Source organism: Lutra lutra, chromosome 8 (genome assembly GCF_902655055.1).
Source record: "Lutra lutra chromosome 8, mLutLut1.2, whole genome shotgun sequence".
NCBI classification, from domain to species: Eukaryota; Metazoa; Chordata; class Mammalia; order Carnivora; family Mustelidae; genus Lutra; species Lutra lutra.
Genome location: NC_062285.1, coordinates 58,381,284 through 58,403,337, shown reverse-complemented (window position 1 = coordinate 58,403,337; position 22,054 = coordinate 58,381,284). Strand labels below are relative to the sequence as shown.

General features: G+C 55.1%; 2 protein-coding genes across 2 annotated transcripts; both read left to right on the top strand.

Annotated features, from left to right (window-relative positions):
* Positions 1–4,615: 4,615 nt before the first annotated feature.
* Positions 4,616–12,095, top strand: AQP2 (aquaporin 2). Its single transcript, XM_047743272.1, has 4 exons — positions 4,616–5,048; positions 8,189–8,353; positions 8,729–8,809; positions 9,542–12,095. Exons 1-4 carry the CDS (start codon positions 4,689–4,691, stop codon positions 9,749–9,751), a joined length of 816 nt encoding a protein of 271 aa, XP_047599228.1. The 5' UTR covers positions 4,616–4,688; the 3' UTR covers positions 9,752–12,095.
* Positions 12,096–17,119: 5,024 nt separating this feature from the next.
* AQP5 (aquaporin 5) lies at positions 17,120–21,728 on the top strand. Its single transcript, XM_047742493.1, has 4 exons — positions 17,120–18,158; positions 19,078–19,242; positions 19,649–19,732; positions 20,530–21,728. Exons 1-4 carry the CDS (start codon positions 17,397–17,399, stop codon positions 20,713–20,715), a joined length of 1,197 nt encoding a protein of 398 aa, XP_047598449.1. The 5' UTR covers positions 17,120–17,396; the 3' UTR covers positions 20,716–21,728.
* The last annotated feature ends 326 nt before the right edge of the window (positions 21,729–22,054 follow it).

Here is a 22,054-nt window from a genome sequence, read left to right as displayed (position 1 = left end):
TGGGTGTCTTCTTTAAAGAAATGTCTGTTCATGTCTTCTGCCCATTTTTTTTAAAAGATTTTATTTATTTATTTGACAGACAGAGATCACAAGTAGGCAGAGAGGCAGGCAGAGAGAGAGAGGAGAAAGCAGGTTCCCTGCTGAGCAGAGAGCCCGATGTGGGGCTCAATCCCAGGACCCTGGGATCATGAACTGAGCCAAAGGCAGAGGCTTTAACCCACTGAGTCACCCAGGCGCCCCATTCTGCCTGTTTTTTGATTGGATACTTGTTCTTTAGGTGTTGAGTTTGATAAGTTCTTTATAGATTTTGGATACTAGCCTTTTATCTGGTAAGACATTCGCAAATGTCTTCTCCCATTCTATTGGTTGTCTTTTGGTTTTGTCAACTCTTTCATTTGCTCTGCAAAAGATTTTTACCTTTTTTTTAAAAATGATTTTATTTATTTATTTATTTATTTGAGAGAGAGCAGGAGTGAGAGAGAGCATGAGAGGGGAGAGAGTCAGAGGAAGAAGCAGACTCCCTGCTGAGCTGGGAGCCCAATGCTGGACTCCATCCCAGGACTCTGGATCCATGACCTGAGCCAAAGGCAGTCACTCAGCCAAGTGAGCCACTCAGGTGCCCAAAAGCTTTTTGTCTTGATGAAGTCCCAATAGTTCATTTTTGCCTTTGTTTCTCTTGCCTTTGGAGACATGTCGAGCAAGAAGTTGCTGTGGCCAAGTGTGGTGTAAGGAAATGGTCGTTTCATCCTTCTGCATGTGGCTGTCCAATTTTCCCAACGTCATTTGTTGAAGAGACTTTTTCCATTGGATATACTTCCCTGCTTTGTCGAAGATTAGTTGACCCTAGAGTTGAGGGTCCACTTCTGTGTTCCCTATTCTGTTCCATTGATCTATGTGTCTGTTTTTGTGCCAGTACCATACTGTCTTGATGATGACAGCTTTGTAATAGAGCTTGAAGTCCAGAATTGTTATGCCTCTAGCTTTGGTTTTCTTTTTCAACATTTCTTTAAGCCCGGCTTCTGCATCAGACAGACCTGTATCCAGTGGAGCTCATTTCCTCCACTTAACCAACCTGGTGATCTCAGGCAACTTTTACAACCTCTCTGTGCCTCCTATATAAAATGGAACTCGTGAGACTCAACCCCAAAAGTTCTTGTAAGGACTTAGTCTGAAACCCAGATGTCCCCAAGCCTTCAATTCTCTGGGTTCTCCCTTTGCTTTCAGATAGAATAGAGTTGCCAGACTTAACAAATAAAAATACATGACACCAGTTAGATTTCAATTACAGATAACAGATAACTTTTCAGTATGAGCATGTCCTAAATATTGATTGGAAGTATATATGCTAAAAATGTATTCATTATTGGGACACCTGGGTGGCTCAGTGGGTTAAAGCCTCTGCCTTCGGCTCAGGTCATGATCCCAGAGTCCTGGGATTGAGCCCCGCGTCGGGATCTCTGCTCAGCTGGGAGCCTGTTTCCTCCTCTCTCTCTCTGCCCACTTGTGATCTCTCTCTGTCAAATAAATAAATAAAATCCTTAAAAAATGTATTCATTATTTATCTGAAATTCAAACAAACTCAGGCTTTGTGTATTTTATCTGTAACCCTACATAGAAATCCGATGGCTCACACTTTGTCCCCAAACTGCATAGACTTGACACCTACAATATTTCTCAGGCCCTCTGAGGGGCTGAGCCCCAGGCTCCCACCCCTCCGGCCACCACTGCCTGGAGCTGCTCTCATTGCTCTGTCCCACTTCACCTGACCATGGATCAGCCCTATCCCTTTTCCTTCAGTCCCTGAAGTCCCAGCCTCACAGGCTGTGGTGTGTGACCCACTTTTTCTGACCTTGTGAGGAGAATGGAGGGCATGTGCAGCTCAGCTCAGAGCAGGAAACACACCTTATGTCATCTGTCAGACGGCACCAGTCCTGAATTCTGTCCCTGTCCCTCCCATGGATCATCCTCGCTGGCCCAGCTCCCGGCACACACCCTCTTCCCACCTCCATTTTTCAAGGGTCTCAGCCCCTCCTTCAGGCCACCAGTAGGTGACACACATACCCATATTTTCCCGAGAAACGACAGCCAGGTGTCTTATGGGACCTAGGAAAGGAAGAGTCCCCAAGGTAGATAAACTGTGTTAGGTCTGATTACTGAGACCAGGGCCACATGATTGCCAGGCATGTGTAAAGCAAGAAAACACACACGGCAAAGCTTATGGAAGCCATGTCTGAAGCTTAGAAGGAAATTCTGGACCCGATCATGGACACTCTTGTAGGAAACAGTGCCCCACTATACTCCTGATGGCACAGAGGGTGATGACGTGTAGGAAAACCCTGAGCACTCTGAATCAGAAAGAAATTTCAGAAGGGTAGACTCTGAATGTGAATACGTTTGGGGATGATCTTCACCACTTTGTTTTACTGATCATTTCCTTTTCGATAATTGCACGGGAGTGATTTTGACTTTAAAAACTCTGATATCTGAATCAATCTGAAAGACTTCTTTTATTAGAAACAAACCAAAATTGGGAAGAAAGCATTTTGGGGGGTCATTTTCCTTCATGGGTTTTTTAAATTATTTTTTATTATGGCAAAATACATATAACATAAAACCATTCTAACCATTTGTGACTGCACAGCGAAGTGGGGTGAGATACATACACGTTTTTGTACATCTATTACAACAATCTATCGCCAAGAAAACATTTTTGCAATTCTAATTAGGGGTGCCTCCTACCCTTGATGGCACCTCCAACCTCACAAGACATGGTGTCGTGGTCACTGTGGACAAAATCCAGTCCTCCCCCCGAGGAGATCCGCTGCCCACCAGGACCCACAGCTTGAACCCCCTGGCTTTGACAAGTATATCTTCTTCCTCCCTGGCTCAAAAGGAAAGCACAGCCCAAGTAGGACCCAGTCATGGTTGGTGGCCTCCCCTCCTCCCAGTCCTGAGCCCAGACCAGAACGTGAGTAAGTCTTAATCTCTAGGGACTTCAGGTTCTTATCTGTAAAGTGAGATCCATAGGCTAGATGACCTCTAAAATTCCACTGGGTTCTAGATTTATGACTGTGACTGAATGACCGACCACACACACACACACACACACACACACACACACATTTGAGTTGGGAATTAATGGGCTTCAGAGAGAAACTGTGACACTTCTTCTGGGTTTACAGGGAGGTAAGAGATTTTCACTTGATGAGGTGAGGGCAGATCCTGCCCAGAATCAGGGGTCAGCAGGCCACTCCCTCTCTCTGTCTGTCAAGACCATAAAGAGTATGGATGGTCCATACTCTGCAGTCTCTGATCCCTCCCAGACTCTGTTCCTAGAACTGGGACTTGCCTGGGGTCCTGCTGGGTAGAGCAGGTCTGGAACCAGTCCCCGTAGCTGCCCGTTGAGCCTCACCCTGCATTTGGGTCCCCAGGAGAGGGAATAGGGCCAGAGGGATGACTGGAGAGCAAGGGGAGTGGGACCCGGGGAATCCCAGACCCAAGTGTCTCCTGGATCCCAGCCCAGGGCAGCACTGATGGTGGGAGTTGGTACTGCCCAGAGGCTGGGCTGAAGGGACAGCAGGGCCCCAGAGTTGCTTCTGGATCATTACGACTTCCTTGAGTCTGCACAGCTCACTGCCTCACAGAAATGTCCTCCCCCTGTGGCCTGGGTAGCTCTGAGCTCCTGGGGATGCCTACAGCCTGTCACAGCTCCTGGGACCTTCCCATGTGAGTTTCAGGAGAACTTTTCTCCTCCTCTGAGTATTCAGAATATAAATAAATAACATGAATAATAATAGCTGATATTCATTGATGGCTGACTGTGGGCCAGGTGCAGCTCTGAGCGTTTTATATCATTTCATTTCATCCAAACCCCGACCCCATGTAAGTCCATTACCCTCTGTTTAAGCTTCCTCAGGCAAGCACAGGTTGATCTCACACCCAGGGGCCAGGGTCCCCCTGCCACCAAGGCCATCCCCTCCCTCCAGGCTATGGGCTGCGTCTTGGCTGGGGTTCCAGGGAGGAGGTGAAGTCTAATAACTTCTGGGTAATTAACTACAGGAAAGCGAGCCCAGAAGAGATGAAACCTTGATGCCTTGGAAGGTTCACGTCACAAGCCAACCAGTTGTTTTCCATCCCCTTCAAGAAGGACTAATTGAAGGTCAACAACAGGAAGAACTTCCCAATCACCAGAAGGGGTAGCATGGACATCCTCTGTCACAGTCCATCTTGGGTGAGGGGCTGTCCCTGCCTTGACTAATAGTTGGAGTCAGAGGGAGGGGGTTTGGCATCACCCCCTCAGAGAATCCCCAGTCACAGAATCGGTGGGGGTAGGGGAAGCCCTGGGGCCTCAGCCCTGGGGGAACCGGGGCACAAACACGGAAAACCAGGGGACGTCAGTCCTTATCTGGAGCTCACTAATGGGGAACATTAGTCAGCTGTGAAGGCCAAGATGGTGTGATAGGCATGCGGGTGGGCAGGAGTGGGGGGTAGGGGCAGCCGTAGGAGAGACAAGGTAAGGGCCCAGACTCCACCTCTACCTCACGTGTCCCAATCCAGGATGGAAGAAGCCTATATAGGCCCCTGGCCCAGCCTCCCCAGAGACCCTGAGAGAGAGACAGAGACAGAGAGCGAGAGAGACCGTGCTCCACAAACCTCCTTCCGCCACAACTGCAGGGCCAGCCCACAGCATGTGGGAACTCCGGTCCATAGCCTTCTCCAGGGCCGTGTTTGCAGAGTTCCTGGCCACGCTCCTCTTCGTCTTCTTCGGCCTCGGTTCGGCCCTCAACTGGCCACAGGCCCTGCCCTCTGTGCTGCAGATTGCCATGGCCTTCGGCCTGGGTATCGGGACCCTGGTCCAAGCTTTGGGCCACATCAGTGGGGCTCACATAAACCCTGCCGTGACTGTGGCCTGCCTGGTGGGCTGCCACGTCTCCTTTCTCCGAGCTGCCTTCTACGTAGCTGCCCAGCTACTGGGGGCTGTGGCAGGGGCCGCTCTGCTCCATGAGATCACGCCACCCGACATTCGAGGGGACCTGGCTATTAACGCAGTGAGTAACCAGAACATTGTCCTTTCCACAACGGGCAGGTCCTGGGGAGTCCCTTGGAAAGGGTGAGATGGGAGGGACCAGATCTGGGTGAGGGTCTGGGTGAGGAGAGAGAAAGGTGGGGAGGGGGGAGGGGGAGAGAGGGAGAGACATTGGAGCCAGGAGCACAGGTACCATAAAGGACATAAAGGAGCCAGGGTAGAAGGAGCATTGAGGTCAGAGCAAGAGGCAGGATCCAGGCGGGTCTTCTGGCACCTTCTGCCCTGAGCCTCACGGAGGAAAAGCAGCATCAAGGTTGTTGCAGACTTGATGCCCACATCATAGTGAGGGCTGGGCCAGATCTCAGCCGAAGACACAGTCCCAAAGCAGTGTGCTTTCTGAACTGGGAGGAACCTCAGAGCGCTAGTCTCAAGGGTCTTCTCAAGGAAAGAAGGATCCAGTGTTTCTTCAGCATCCGTGTGTGAGCTTCACAGCAGGCTCCTCACAAGCCACACTCGGACACCTCACAACTGAGCTTTGAGGCGGGGATGGGTATATCCATTGCTTAAGGTGCCAGAAGCCGGCCTTCAAATCCAGGCTTCACAGCAAGACTCATGATCTTTCCACCTGACCCTTGTACCCTCTCTGAGCCATCACCTAAGACTTGTTTAGCAAACAAGGAAACTGAGACTCAGAGAAGGGGAGAGATGGACCAAGGGTTCTATAGTTTGTCAATACCAGAGAAAGCACCAGAACTCAAGGCAAAGCTGAAGAGGCAAGTTCTCTCCAGACCCTGGAGAGGGTCCCCAGAGCCCGTGACTAACTGCTGATTACATGAACGATGGCTAATTGGACACCTTAGGCATTTTGAGAGCTGGGGAGGATGCCGCAATCCCTCCCTTTCCTCGTTCTCGCCTCTCCTACCCTCTCTCCTGGGTCTGTGCAGCTCTCCGGCCTCTGAGGCCATGAGTGGGGCGGCAGAGTCTGTGTCCCCTCAGTACACCTCTCCCTCCATCCCCCTTCCTAAGCCAGGGACACAAGCACCCCGTCCATGCCTCAATGCCCTGCCTTTCCCCAGGCCGCTGGATAAAAGCTCCGATGTCTCTGAGGAGCCCTACACGGTTTCTGGGCCGCCCCCTCCTTTGCACAGATGACCCTTCCTCATGCAAGGGACAGAGGTGTCCCAATTGAGGAACTTTTTTCTTCTTCAAAATGGAAAATATGAGGAGGCTGGGGGCTCAGGGATGAGAAAAGGCTAGAGTGGCCATGGTGGGAGACAGACTGAGGAGTGTGACCCCAGTGAGAATGAAAAGAGTTCTGTTCCCAGCAAGGAGAGGGCCAGTTAAACTGCCAGAGGAACTTCCTGAGAGTATGTATGGCCCAGAAAGTCTCAGAATGAGTGGCTGGAGAATCTCCTCTAACAGCAGAGCAGTGGAAATGCTAAGGAACCGTGGAGACACTCACTCCTGCTCCCCCATCATCTGACAGTCAACTGGGGTCCTCAGAAGGGAAGGGTCCTGGGAGGGTCTCAGCATTTACCTGCTCAGCATTTACCATCTTGAGGAACTAGGGAGAACCCTGCCTGGCTGGAATGGGGCAGCAGTGGGGCTGAGCTGTCTAGAGGCTAGAAAGCTAGATGAGACTGTTCCAGACTCATCCCCAAGATTGTTGGAAGAACCAAGAACCCCAAGACTGTTCCAGGCATCTCTGAGGTCACTGGAAAGGCTGGCCTAGCCACCAGAAAGTTACCACTGACATGCCCCTGCTCTTTGCTGGGCCATGTACCACCTACTTCTCAGTACAACACTGTAAGATGAATTCTGTGATCCCTCTACCCTGATTGGTAAATGGAGGCTCAGCATTCAGTGGTCTCCGATCACAGAACCGGCCGGTGTCAGCACCTAGAAGTGGAGGCAGGGCTGTCTGACACTAAGTCTACGTCCACACCTCTCCCTTAGAAAAGCCATTGACCAGTGGGGATGGGGCTGGGGCTCTGCTCTTATCATTTCTAGTCCTCACACAGCCCTCCGGAATCTGTTTTGTTATCTCCATTTTACAGAAGGACAAACTGAGGCTGAAGTAGTAAATAGGGTCCCATGGCAGGTTACATGCCTCCAAAGTATGCTTTCAAATCTCCTTTCACGACCCCCCACTAGAGGTTCCAACATTGGACTAGGGGAGTGGGGGGCATGAGGTTAGACCCTAGAGACCCAAGGGTGCCAGCCTGATGGCTAGGACCCAAGAGTGGGGGTTCAGGGCCTGGAGAAAAAGCGTGGGAGCTGAGAGCTGTCCTAGTGCCAACCGGTGCAGTGCCCAGTGCTTGAGGGCAGGGTGTAGGACACAGGATGACAAAACCCAGGGAGAAATCCAGTGCTGGGTGCGGCCCGGTTATGAAATAGCCTCTTTGCTCGGCCCCAAGTTCTCTCATTACCCAAGGCGGGGTCTGCCAGGACCATGGGCACCCCACCTGGTCCACAGGCCCCTCCACACCATGGTACAGGGCACCAGCGCCCCCACCCTTCATAGGATATGCAGGGAACAAAGCCACAGGGCAAAACTCAGGCCTGAAACACAGTGTGGAACAGGCAAGATCTGGGGGCGGTCAGGCAAAGGTGAAAGGAAAGAGTGGTACACTGGGCTGATGGGGTAAGGGAATGCACCAGGACGGTCCCCAGGCCCAAGTCCCAAGACCCCCTGGGGGCCCTTTGCCCACAGGAAGAAAGACTACAGGCCTCTCATTACCTCAGTAGATCTTAAGCCCTAGAGGGCAACGAAGGCCTTTCTGTTACCTGCCCGAAATCTTCTTGCTGCAGTCAAGACCTCTTCCCTTCTCATTGTTCAGGAAACAAACTGTGGACCTCAGCATCCTTTTCCTCTCACCTTGGGCACACAGTCACAGTCCCCCAAAATCTAACGGGCTATGGGGTCGTTTTCCTACCTCTGGCCTGGGGATCACCTGCAGTCCTGGGGTCCATTCCCCTACCTTTGGGCCACAGCCCAGGAAGAAGCCATCATTCATTTGAGCTAATGGGGCTGGGGAGCCCAGGTGTTCCAGTTCCAGCCCAGAGGCCTCCCTGGAGCCTTGGCTGCAGATGGGCCTGAAGACACAGCCAGAGTGGGGAGCCTGCTCAGCATGCACCCATCCACCCCATCTCTTTCGCCAGCTCAGCAACAACACAACAGCGGGCCAGGCTGTCACGGTGGAGCTCTTTCTGACCCTGCAGCTGGTGCTCTGCATCTTCGCCTCCACAGACGAGCGGCGGGGAGACAACCTGGGCACCCCCGCCCTCTCCATCGGTTTCTCTGTGGCCCTGGGCCACCTCCTCGGGGTAGGTCATGGCCACTGCTCTAGCCTTTCTGGAGGCACAGACGTACAGACCTTCCCCAAAGAAGCAGACACACAGACCACTCTAGAAATAGATACACATACCCCCCAAAAGTGACAGACACAAAGACCCCCCCCCCCAGGGGACAGATACACAGAACTCCCCAGAGGGACAGTCATGTGGCCACCCCAGAAGGTTTGACTCCCTGATACCCCAAAGGAACAGATCTCGCACCAGCCTCCAATGAATACAGAGCACTGAACATATAGGGACCAACTGCCCATCCCAGGGATTCCCTTGAGGTTGAGGTCAAGTGCTAGAGAGGGCCACAAGGACGCCCTGCCCTGTCATCACCATATACCCTGCCTCCCCTTACAGATCCACTACACCGGCTGCTCCATGAACCCTGCCCGCTCCCTGGCTCCTGCTGTGGTCACCGGCAAGTTTGACGACCACTGGGTAATGGCTGAAAACTCCCTGCCTTCCTTCCACCTTCCCCTCCCTCAGACACCCATCTCGGGAAGGGCTGGAATAGAGTGGGGCCAGAGCTCAGAGAACCTCAGCACTCTCCTGGGGAGCCTGGGGTTCCACCCTCCCGGCCAGTGCGGACACTCCGGACACTGTTTCCACATGCCTCAGTGCAGGTAATAGCAGCGGTTGCCTCACCGGCTTTTTGGAAGAGTTAAGTGACGCTGCCTTTGAGGTGTAAAACAGCTCACACAGTGGGCTGGAGCCGGGAAAGGGTAATGTTAATACTAGCTAATACATCCATTTGTGTTATTCAGCACTCATCTAGCCTCAGTACGGGCCAGGCCTTTTTCTGAGTGCTTTGCAAACATGACTTCACTTAATTTTCGCGACCACCCTAGGCGGTAGACATTATTACAATGAAAGGAAACTGAGGCACAGACAGGGTGGGCCAATTGCCTCTGGTCACCCGGTTAATCCGCTTGGAATTCGCACTCTTAACCCCCAACTAACCAGACGCCCCACCAGCCACCGCTGGCATTACTAAGTCTGCCAATCCCCCCACCCCGGTTCATGAACCACGTGGGAAACCCCCTTTTCAACATCAAGTCGGGGGAGCGCGTCTGGAGGGTGAGGGGCGCAGGTACTCGTGGCTCGACGCCCCCCCCCCACCCCACCCCAACCACTATCCCCATCCCCAACCGGCTTCTCCACTCGCCCCAGGTCTTCTGGATCGGACCCCTGGTGGGCGCCGTGCTGGCCTCCCTCCTCTACAACTACGTGCTGTTCCCGCCGGCCAAGAGTCTGGCCGAGCGCCTGGCGGTGCTCAAGGGGCAGGAGCCCGACGCCGACTGGGAGGAGCGCGAGGTGCGGCGGCGGCAGTCGGTGGAGCTGCACTCGCCGCAGAGCCCGCCGCGGGGCAGCAAGGCTTGAGCGCGCCGCCCGCCAGGCCCCCCGAGGCCCCGGTCATCCCCCACCCCCACCCGAGGCTCGGTGAGGGGAGAGCTCTGAGTGGCTGCCCGCCGGCCGCCCAGCCCGCCCCTCCCCTCCCCCGGTCCAAAGTCCGCCCGGACACCGCAGAAGAGCCGCTGCCGGGGCTGTGGGATGGCGGTAAGCCCGGCCGTCCACCTGTCCCCAGGCTGCAAGCCGCGAGCAGTCCGACGCTCTGGCTCCTTGCGGGGAGCTGGCCTCTTGGGGAGGGAAGGCCAGCAGGCAGAGGAAGGCTCTGGAGAGGCCCGGCACCGGTACGGCGGGGGAGAGGGATCTGGGAACGGTGAGGCAGGTTTGGCTAGTGTGTGAGCGTGTGTTCCTCCCCAGCGTCCCTCTGTCCCCAAGTGCACCGTGGTGCAGGCTCCAGAGCGTGAGTGGCTGTGCCTGTGGCAGTGCGAGGGCACCCACCAGCTGGCAACCTCTCACTCCCCTCTTGACGCCCCCCTCACCAGTGCAATAAATCTACTTCCTCTGTAGCTCCGTCCTCCCCCAGGAGTTCTGAGAGTGCTCCCCAGAAGGGAAGTGGAAGCTCTGGAGGCCCCTGAGAGGGCGGAAGGGAGTGCCCTGATGGCCAACCCCTACCCTGCCTCTCCTGGAAAATTCCCCCAACCTGCAGCACTGGGCCCCAAGATTTGCCAACTGCCGTTGCTAGAGACAGAGAAGTATCAGCCAGAGAACAGCTTCCCCAGAAGTGGCCTCTGGGAAAAGGGAGGGTTGGGTGGCCAAGGACCTCCTGTCTGCCCTGAGGGAAGACTCTTCCAAGAAGGAAGCCAGTGTATGTGTGTGCACGCGTGTATATGTGTGTGTACCTGCCCTACACGTGTGCATGAGACCCCCATCTCCAGGGGGCTCCAGACCCAGAGATTAGCCTGTGGCAGAGAAAACAAAAGCCCTCTGTGGGCCCCCGGCCTTTGTCTTGGGACAGGGGGAGATTTGCAACTGGACACTTGGTGAAAGGAGACACTCGGTTGCAATTGCTCAAGTGAGGCCTCTCTCCCGGCATGCACCTGCACCCAAGGCTGGCTGGCTGGCCAGGGTGGCAGGCATGCAGGCCCAGGCCCCACTCGCCAGGCAGCGGCTCTTCCTCCTCAGGAAACTTTCTTCCTCTCTCCCTTCAGGTTTCCACCCTAGTTCAGTTACTGGGGTGGGGGGTGGGGACAGCCGGCGGTGGGGGAGAGCCGCCTAGCCCTCTCAGGACCACAGAAGGAAAAAGACTTGTCCAGGCAGAGGCAGATCTGTGTCAAGAGCCTGGGCTTCTAAATTTCCAGGCCAGTGCAATGGTTCTCAAATGAGATTAAGTGGGATTAAGTGAGATGATGCATGTAAAGATGCTGTGTGAACTGTAATTCCTCATACAATTAACACGCATTATTGGGATTATTTCATTATTTCCGCTTCCTGCAGGTAGAGCACAGAAGGGACCCAATCCTCAGCCTCTTTTACCTTCTTTGGCTGGGGGTCAGTGTAAAGGACAGCCCCAAGAGTCCAGGCAGAAGGAGATGGGTTTTGGGGTGACCCCATCCTGGTCCAGCCTCTTCACCTCTCCTGCCCTGAGTGCACTCTAGCTGTTCTCCTACTTTCCTCCTCCCACCACCCAAAGACCATCCATCCTCTCCCTCCCTCTCCGGTCTGCTGCAGAGCTAACCTAAAAATCACATCTTGAGCCCCCTTCTCCATGCACTGGGGCCTCCATATGCTCTCCATGCTTCTCCATGCTCTCCAGGCTTCTGTCCATGTCCGTCTCACACTGCACCAAGCACCCGGTATGTATGGAAGTCTCCAGCCCCTTCCTGCCCTCCACTGCGTTCAAAGATGGACCGTGTATGAGGAACCGCCCTGTGATTGTGCCCACCTCCTCATCTACACTTTTTTTCTGTCTTCCTTAACCAAAGTTCCCTCTGGGGTCCGGAAAAGCCTGCCTTGGCCCATAGGTGATATGGAGGCGATTGTCCCAAAACAGCTGGTGACTGCCAGCTGGACTCACTAACAGAGGAGAGCTTGTATCAGAGACCAAAGTGACCTCTGGAGCTGCGCTTTGAAATACTTTCAAAGTTCAAAGGCAGCAAATTGAGCTGTGAGCCAAGCCTGGATGTGTCTCAGGCACCTCATTCCCCCCCACCAACCTCACCCCCACAGATCCCCCTAGAAGTTGCCAAGAATTTCTCTTTGTGTCTATTCCACTTCCTGGATTGCACCTCACCTGAAACCAAATGTGACATCACCACACCTTCTGCCCTGATCGCCCAGATTGGGGTTACTAAGGTTAGAGGTCAAAGGAGGATTCAAAATGGTGAGGATGGGACGCCTGGGTGGCTCAGTGGGTTAAGCCGCTGCCTTCAGCTCAGGTCATGATCCTGGGGTCCTGGGATCGAGTCCCGCATCGGGCTCCCTGCTTGGCGGGGAGCCTGCTTCCTCCTCTCTCTCTGCCTGCCTCTCTGCCTACTTGTGTGTACTCTCTCTCTCTGACAAATAAATAAATAAAATCTTTAAAAAAAAAAATGGTGAGGATGGAGGGGATCTGACACCTAGCGAGCATCTCTTGTGTCCCAGCCTCTGTGCTAAAACCTCAGGCAGGTTAGGGAAAGACAGCAGCTTCCAGCTCTTCAGGGTTTTAGCATTTCCAATGCACTCCCTATCACCCCCAGCCACCCAGCCCTGTGATTTTCTCCCGACCCTGTGAGAAAGGCAGAGCAAATACCATCTTCACATTTTACAGATTAAGGAACTGCATTTCAGAAACTGATCTAATGTCACACAGCTGTATGTAGTGAACTCAAGACTTGAACTCAGGCCTTCTTATTCAAAAATCCCATGATCTGGGAGTATAGCTCAGGGGTAGAGCATTTGATTGCAAAATCCCATGATCTGTCCATTCAGAGCTCACAAGAAACCAGCTATGATCTGGAGCAAGTCCTAGTTGCTCCTTGGGAGCCCCTGGCAGAAACCAGAGCACACAACTGAGACTGTCCAGCCCAGGACTCTGTCTAGTGGGCGACACAGGCCCTTGGAGAGGATCGCAGCAGAGTAGGGAAAAAAGGACAAAGAATACCAGACTGGTTTCTGTCCTTGAAAAGCTCCCAGTCTGGAGGAGGATGGAGGTCAGACACACCCCAAACCAGACAGAGGCAAGGCAGCATGGAGGCAGGTGGCTGGGCTTCCAGATCCTCAAGCTGGGGACAGAAAAAGCTTTGGGCTAAAGGGAAAAGGTGGCTGACTCCTGGGTCCCAGCAGCATCCATTCTCACATCCCCACTTTGTTCTGGATGACTCTGTTCCTGCAAATGTGGCTTTCATGTGGCTTTGTATCTTTCAGCTGCGATTCTGTATATCTGCAGTGCCTCCCAGGCAAGACTGTAAGCCCTCTGGGGGCAGGGCTCCTCCCAGTTCCAGATCTATTTTCCTTCCTCTGTCTTGTCTAGCACAGTGCACTGCACATAGTAAGCCCTCAATAAACACTCATTTGCCAGTAAGTGCTATTTCTTCCACAACTTAGAGATGGTCGATATCTTCCAACGTGCCAGAAGACAGACTGGGGTCTCTTACATGTCTTGAGTCCCCCACCCCCAGAGCTGCTGTTAGGTATGGCACAGAAGGAATTTCAATACTGAATAAGTAGCTCAACTGAAATAGCCCATGATAGCAAATTCCCAGAGCCAACCTGGCCAAAATGGGCATCCCAGGCTTTGTGACTCAGGAAGCACCATGGAGAGGCACCAAGACATGGGCAAGGCTGTGTAGCCTCCAGAGAAAGTAAAGAACTGAACATCCCCTTTTGGTCTCCTTGTGCTTGCCTTAGCACTGTGTTGGAAAGTCAGGACAGGAAAACCCCTCATACTTAACAGGTCCACAACTGACAGACCCAGACCTGCTCCTCCCACGTCTTCCCCATCTCAACTGATACAACTTCAGTCTTTCAGATGCATGGGCCAAAAAGCTCCAATCCCCCTTGACCCCTCGTTCTCACACACTGCGAGCCTTCCATCAGGCCATTCGGTTAGTGCTCCGTGCACAAGGATTCCAGAATCTGATCACTCTCCCCTTCAGTATTCCTCGCAAGGTCCAGGCCACTGTTACCTCTCCCTGGGTAGGCACCTACCCATCTCCCTGCTTTTATCCCTGACCTTCTGGTCTCTTCTCAACACAGCAGCAGGGGGATGGTGTTAAAAACTGTCAGACCATACCGGTCCTTGGCTCCCTGACTTCCTTCTCACCAGTGAAGCCTGTGGCCCCTCCAACGCCTCTGCCCTCATCTCCTTCTGCTCTTCCTTGTTCTGTCTGTTTCGGCAACAGTGGCCACTCTCTCTGCCCAGAATGTTCTTTCTCCAGATATAGGCATGGACCTCTCTGTCTCCTCTTTCAAGTCTTTGCTCAGATGTCACCTTCTTGATAAGACCCTCACTGATACCCCATTTAAAATTTCAAAGGACCTCCACTCCCACCCCAGCATGCCCAGACCCCCTTAAAATACTATATTTTTCCATAGCGCTTGCCAGATTCTAACATACTGTATAATTTACACATACCCATTGTTTATTGTCTGTCTCCTTTCACTAGAATATTAGCTCCTCAAGGCAGAGAAGTCGTCTCTAGCTCGCGGCTCTATCCCCAGTGTTTAGAACAGTGCCTGCCACATAGCAACTGCCTGAGAAGTCTTTGAGGAAGGAATAATGACTCGTCCCCAATGCCAGGGAATGCGTGGAGCCCCAGGGGAACGTTGTGCTGCTAATCACCCTACCATTTCTGCCTCCAGCCCTCAACTGCTCCCAGAGAATACAGGAGTCCCTGTATCAGGAGAGGAGGGAAGGGGTTCTCCCTGAGAGGTTTTAACTCTCCCTGCCCCAGCCCAGAGAGATCCCAGGAGAGCATTCCCCTGGGACTGCCAGGGCAGAGCCCAAGTGCTCAGGGCAAAGACAGTTTCAGAACATAGGAGCTGCAGTCATTTCTTATGACAGCCTTGGAACAGAGTGACCCTGATGGTTGGAGAGAGATGGAAGGACCGTTAGGTGCAGGCCTAAGAAACACCCAGCTGCTCCTTCTGAGTCTATGGTGTCATCAGTCATTATTCCAGTCTGGGACAGGCCTGCACGGAGCCCTGAGTCCCAAGCCCAGATGAAAATCCAGTATACACCTGCCAGGTGCTTCCAGGGGCAGGGCTCCAGGACCCATGGCAGAAAAGACAAACAGATCTCCTGCCTTAAGTCGACAGAAGTGGGGGGTGCCTGGGTGGCTCAGTTGGTTAAGTGTCTGCCTTTGGCTCAGGTCATGATCTCGGGGTCCTGAGATCAAGCCCGCCAGGAAGTCAGCTTCTCCCTCTCCCTCTGTTCTTCCCCACCCCAGCTCCTGCTCCCCCTCCCCGAGTTTGCTCATGTGCGCCTATGTGCTCACTCTCTCAAATAAATATATAAATAAATAAAATCTTTAAAAAAAAAAAAGAGAGAGAGAGAGAGATAAGTGGGAAAGGAGCTGCTCCAGCAGAAAACACGGAACTGAGAAGGAACAATAGTGGGGTTTCTTTGGTTCCTGTTTTCTTTGGCCTCTAAGCTGCCACGGAGCTCAGGGCCCACTTCTCCAGGTCCTTGGCTTTCCTCCAGGCCCCGCCCCTGAGCCCCAGCTGGAGAGACTACTGGAGGAGCACCTGTGCTCTCCTTCTGCTGCACCCTCTGCGTAACTCCACATAGAGCCCTCAGGGGCCCTGTAAAATCATAGTCTCTCTCTCTCTCACACACACACACACACACACACACACGACATGAGGAAAATTTACTGAGCCTTACTCTGTAGCAGGCACTGTACTGAGTGCTTCCCAGGACACCTGGTATAGCAGGTGGTGGGGTCTTTTGTTGAACTCCTGCATGTGGGTCCCTGCCTGTCTTCCAACCCCCCCGAGGGCTCTCTGGCCTCATTCCCTACATGCCGAACCTGGGGCTGGGAAGAAGGAGGGCTGGGAAGGCCGGTGGAGAGCAGCTGGGAGCTCAGAGGGAAGGGATAAGGACAGGAGGAGGGGGATGGGAGCTGGAAAAGAGTGTCACCCAGTCCAGGGATGGGGGCACTAGAAAAGACCACATGTAAGAGAGTTGGGCCTGGAATCTGAAGTAGAGACAGACAGAAAGGAAGAAAGTCACAGAGATTAAGAGGCAGAGGAAGTAAGACTGGAGACAGAAACAGAGGTGAGGAGAGTTGGAGACAGAGCCTAAGGCTAAGACTGTAAACATAAAGCAAGGGAGGAAAGAAGGGAAATTGGAAAGAAAGAAGAGGAATAGGCTAAGAGACAGACAGACTGCAATGAGACAGAGGGACAGGGAGGTTTTGAGGCCGACTGAGACAGAGAGGAGAGAGGAAAAGACTGCAAGAAGGAAGAGGACAGACCGGGGAGACTGGGAGACTAAAGAGAGAGGAGAAGTCTGAAAAAGAAAGAGTTTGGAGGGAGAGGCTGAAGGAGAAAGAGTAGAGGCAGAGATTACAAGGAGAGAAATCAAGACTGAGTGAAGGTCTGGGGCCCCTGGCTGGCTCAGATAGAGCCTGCAACTTTTGATCTCAGGATTTTAAGTGGGAGCCTGATGTTGGGTAGAGATTACTTAAAGATAAAATCTTTAAGAAGAAGAAGAAGACGACGACGACGACAACGACGACCGGCGCCGGTGGCGGCGGGGGCGGTGGAGGAGGAGGAGGAGGAGGAGTAGGAGGAGGAGGAGGAGGGCATCCTCTATGGGCTGGCACCACTTAATGCCCGAGGAGAAAGAAAGAGTGAGAGTTAGAAGGAAGGGAAGACTAAGGAGACAGAAGTTTCCAGAAGGAGGTGAGCGGCAGCAGGAAGAAAAGAAAAAGCCAGGATATCTAGAGTAAGGGGCCTACCGGCAAGGATAGGAAGGCAGAGGGGAGAGACTCTCCCAAGACCCGGCATGGGAGGTCAGTGCAGCTCCTGTACCCTCCTCGCCACCAAACTCCGACCCCGAATCCCAGAGGTTCTTCCCTGACCCAAAACAAAACCGAACTCAGTCATGCCCCCTCGCGTCCCATAAACAAAGCTGAACTCCCAAGCCCCGACTCTCTTGGGGGCTCGCTGGGGTCCCCGGGGATTCTGTGCTCCTGGAGGGGCTGGCTCGGGTGCCCGGGAGACAGCGCCCTCCCGGTGCTACTGGGCTTCGAGGATTGCCAAGCGCAGGCCAGGCTGGCACCATGCCTGCTTTTCCCAAAACGCCCCCGCTCCAACCGGGGAAGCCAGCCTGGCCCGGCCAGGGAGAGGCCCGCAGACGGAGGGCCGGACCGCCCCGCGCGGCCCAGCCCGGCCACCCGCCCCCGTCACCTCCCGGCAGGGAGCTGAGTGGCGCGGTCCTCGGAGAATCGCATCATTCCAGCCCCGCCGGGGGGGTGAGGCCGGGTCAGGATGCCCGGGTCGCTGGAGGAAAAGAAGGAGCTGGACCCAGAGCCCGAAGAGAAGAAAAGGGAAAGACAAGGGACGGAGATAGAGAGCCAGCGGAGGTAGGCGCCCGGAGCACTTTAGGAAGGCCGAGGCCGGACCCCGCGAAGTCTCCCAGGCAGTCCGGGACCAGCAGAGCGGAGCGGAGCGCGGGAGCCGTCCGGGGCGCACCATGCGCGGGTCCCCGGCCACCCGGCCGGTCTACACTGCGGCCGCCTGGGTCACGTGGCCCGGGCGCGTCCGCTGCTGCCCCGGCGTGGGGGCGGGCTGCGGGCCCAGGGCGCACGGTGCCCGGGGCCGCGGCGAGCCGGTGGCGGCAGCCAGGTTCCCTCTCTGCGCGCTGCGCTGCGCCCCGGGCGCGGGAGCCGCCCACTGCCTCCCCGCGCTCGCCCCCCCGCCGGGCTGCCGGCCTCTATATAGCGCACCCCTGCACAGTCCGCGCCAGGCCGCTAGCCACTCAGGGGGAGCCGCAGAGCGCGCCGCGCCCGGGAGCCAGCCCCCCGCCCCCTGTGCCGCCGCCCCGACGGGCGCCCCGCGCCGTGGCCGGCGCCGCCGGGCCGCCGCGGCCACCATGAAGAAGGAGGTGTGTTCCGTGGCCTTCCTCAAGGCAGTGTTCGCCGAGTTCCTGGCCACCCTCATCTTCGTCTTCTTTGGCCTCGGCTCGGCCCTCAAGTGGCCGTCGGCGCTGCCCAGCATCCTCCAGATCTCACTGGCCTTTGGCCTGGCCATAGGTACCCTGGCCCAGGCCCTGGGGCCAGTGAGCGGCGGCCACATCAACCCCGCCATCACGCTGGCCCTCCTGGTGGGCAACCAGATCTCCCTGCTCCGGGCCGTCTTCTACGTGGTGGCTCAGCTGGCGGGCGCCATCGCCGGGGCGGGCATCCTCTATGGGCTGGCACCACTTAATGCCCGAGGCAATCTGGCCATCAACGCGGTGAGTGCCTACGGGGCTGGGGTAGGGTAATGACCTTGAAGTGGGCTCCCCAACCAGGCCCAGACCCCATTTCAAAGATGGGTGCCACAGAATGGGTGCCTGAAACTTCTGGCTTTCTCCTGTCTCAACCCTGAGTTTTGCCTTCCTCTTGGGACTTTCCCTGCTCCTGTCTGCTCCTCACTGGAGTGGTTTCATAGAACCATCAAAGACAGGTTAAAATCCTGGCTTTGGGTGACCCTTGCTCCCCTGGGTCTCATTTTTCTCCGCCATTCCATGGGGAGTGGGGGGGGGGTGGTCATAACCTACCACAGCAGGTGTCATGGGGGCGACATTTAGAAACCATGCGTGTGAACCCCTTACCATGGTGCCAGTGTGTAGGGTCTGTTGAATATTGGTTTCTGCTCCAAGTTCCCCGCTCTCACCACCCTGCCACAGTCCCGGATTCGGTACCCATGTCCCATGCAAACTGGGTTCATTAATCAAACACAGAGGAGGATTTTCTCGGCCATTGTCAAGCCGTGAGTCAGCCCCACTGGAGAGACAGGTTTGAGGTTGGCACTGGCAGCGGGTCAGACACGGGTGGGAGGCAGGTTCGGGGTGCAGCAGGCAAACTGGGCAGCTGCCCACAGGAGGGAGGGTAAATGCCAGCTTGTGGGGGTAGGGAACTGGGCAGAACCGTTGACAGGACCTTGTCCAGGAAAAGCTCCCTTGCACTCAGCTCCTTGGCCACGGGCCTGTACTCCAAGCTTCGCACACAGGCTCAGGTAGGTCATTTCAGCGAATGACCTTCCTGACGTGTGCAAGGCTTGGCTCTCAGGTACAGTGGCTCCAGGTGTCGTTGGAGGCCCAAAGCCCCATTCCCCAAGCGCCGGGCCATAGAGCTGGAAGGCAGGGGTTCTAACCCACCCTCCCCTTGCAGCTCAACAACAACACAACCCAGGGCCAGGCTATGGTAGTGGAGCTGATTCTGACCTTCCAGCTGGCACTCTGCATTTTCTCTTCCACCGACTCCCGCCGCACCAGTCCTGTGGGCTCTCCGGCCCTGTCCATTGGCCTTTCCGTCACACTGGGCCACCTTGTGGGGGTGAGCAATGCTGCCACTTGGCTGGAGTTGTGGGGAGCCCCTCAGGCCAAATAATGGGGCCCTAGAGCAGCACCCTTCTGAACCAGGAAACCCAGCAGTTAAGGCCTGGAGGGGGGTTGCTGTACTCTGTCCCAGGCTGGCTCCCCCCAGCTCTTCTCTAGCCTGAGGGAATATGCCAGGAAGTGGGAGTTGGGGTGAAAATGGAGATCCAGCCTGCGCACAGGACTTGAGAAGAAAGAAGGGGGCACGGCCCCCGTGGAGGGAGAGGTGACCAGCCTAGAAATCGAGCGACTTGATCAGAGACTTGGCTGAGTCCCTAAACTTCTGGGTGATGCTGGGAAAGACCGGGCCTTTAGGAGTTGGACAAGCGTGTTGCCCTCCTTGCCACCTGCCTCCCTCTGTCCAGATCTACTTCACTGGCTGCTCCATGAACCCAGCCCGCTCTTTCGGCCCTGCAGTGATTATGAATCGCTTCAGCTCTGCTCACTGGGTGAGTCTCACCCCTACCCTGGCTCCCTGGCAATGAGGGCCTGGAAACCCAGCCAAGAGCCCCTGGACTCTCTGGAGGCTGTGGGCACAGCCCTTGGGGTGGCCCTGGGAGGAGTGGCTGGAGAGAGAAAGCGATATAGAAAGGGATGGAATGCAGCCAGAACAAGGACAAGGGTAGCTGAACGGCAGAGGACCCTGGTTCAAGCCTGGGGTGGGGTGTATCTGTACCCCTAGGGAAGGGAAGGAGATCTGTTCCTCTGTGTAGATCTCTGACGACTTGGTGTCTGTCCTTCTGGGGTATGATGGGGTCACACCATGTCTGTGTGTCTGTCCTCTCTGATTTTTTTTTAATCTGTTCCCGTTGAGGGGGCTGAGAGTCTTCCTTCCTGTGAGCCTGTCCCCCTGGACAGTCTATCTGTTGCCTCCTCATGTTCTCTCTCTCCAGGGTCTCTTTCACTTCCTGTGTGGGAGGGAGAGGAGTTCTGTTTTCTCTCCGAGAATCTACATGCCTGTTTCCTTCGAAGGGTCATTTGTGCCTCTTTAGGGTGAGGCTGGGGGCCCTGTCCTTCTGGGTATCTCTCTCCTTTGAAGATCTGAGTGTCTGTAGGTCTCCCTGTCATTGATGAATGGAGTGTCAGTATGCCTGTTCCTTAGGCAGGAGGGAATCTTTCCTTCTGGAGGTCCAGAAGTCTGTTTGTCCACCTCCCCTGAGGGTTCATAGTTCTGTCCTCTGGAGGGGAGGCTGTCGGTCTCTGAGGCCTGAGACTCAGCCGCCTGATGCTGCCATGTCCCCACCAGGTGTTCTGGGTAGGCCCCATCGTGGGGGCCATCCTGGCTGCCATCCTCTACTTCTACCTGCTCTTCCCCAACTCCCTGAGCCTGAGTGAGCGCGTGGCCGTCATCAAGGGCACATACGAGCCTGAGGAGGACTGGGAAGAGCAACAAGAGGAGCGAAAGAAGACCATGGAGCTGACTGCCCGCTGACCAGTGTCAGGAAGGGGTCAGTCCCCTAGCCCCTGAACCACAGGGGCAAAATATATACATATATGACAGCAAAGCTTCCTTCCCCTACAGCTGGGGCCTCTGGGCTAGGGAGGAGGTGCTGGCTCCCCCAGCTTCACAATAAGGGATAGGAGCAGGAACCCATGATGGGACTCTTGGGTGGAGGCCAGGGGTTGGTGTCTGATGGGGAGGGGAGGTCTGTCTGGGACAGAGCAGCCTGCTGCCATGAGGTCGGACCTCAGAGACTGTGAAAGTAGCACCAAGCTTACAGGCTACATGGGGGCCAAGCTAGGAAGGGGTGGCCAGCAGTCTTTATGCCCCTATCTTCCCCCACCACCCCCACCTTAAGAGCCAGAGGCGTCCCAGTCCCTTGGACCGCAGAGGCTGCCCCTCCCCAGATTGCCTTAGGAGGGAGACAGACTGATTCACTAAATGCTGCCTTATTTATTTCCACTCAAGGATGCACAGGGTAGGGCTGCTGGTGTTTGGGGCAGGAGCATACCAATAAACCACTGACATTCATGTTCTGCCTCGTCTCTCCCCAGAGCGTCTCCTTGAGGCACTCTGGCTGATTACCTCTGTCCCTCTGGACAGTCTGTCTCCTCTTTGTCATCCCTTATGCTCTCCACAGTCTGCATAGTTCTCCGTGGCAAGACAGGGAAGCTGAGGCCAGGGGAGGCTTAGAGAGGCAGAGAGAAGAGGTAAGGAAGAGAGAGAGGGAGAGAAGGAGACTGAAACACAGAAATGGAGCTAGAGGTCAGGAGGGGACCGTGGGAGTAGAGGAGGGGTCCTCACCAACTCACCCACCTGCTCATCCCCCCACCTGAGCTATGTAAGTCTGCCACTTGAGGAGGGCCTGGCTAGGGAGTACCAGGCAGGGTGGAGGAGGACTGAACCCACTGGCAGCCCCTTGAGTGCCAAGGGGGTGACCAGCCAGCTCTGTCATCGGGAAGGAGACACAGCCCTGGACTGCCCTCTCTGCACCCCACTAGTCCGAAAAGATGCCATGTTGGGAGCCTGGGGTCGGAGGGAGAAACCCCCTGCCTCACTCCCCAACATACCAGGAGCCACAGCCAGCCCTGCCTTTTTCTGATTCTCCTCACTCCTGCCTCTGGCAGCCTCTGTTCCCACTGTTTTCCCCTCTGGGCCTGTGGCTCTGCTCTGCTCTGCCCCTGTCCCCTTGTCACTGGCACTCCTTAGGAAGCCTCCTTAAACTCTCTGAGCCTCCATCTCTCAAGCTAGGAAACAAGGATTAAAAAGGCTTCCCTCACAGGGTTGCTGTGGGAATGATTTAAGATGAAGGGAGTGAGATACGTGGGAC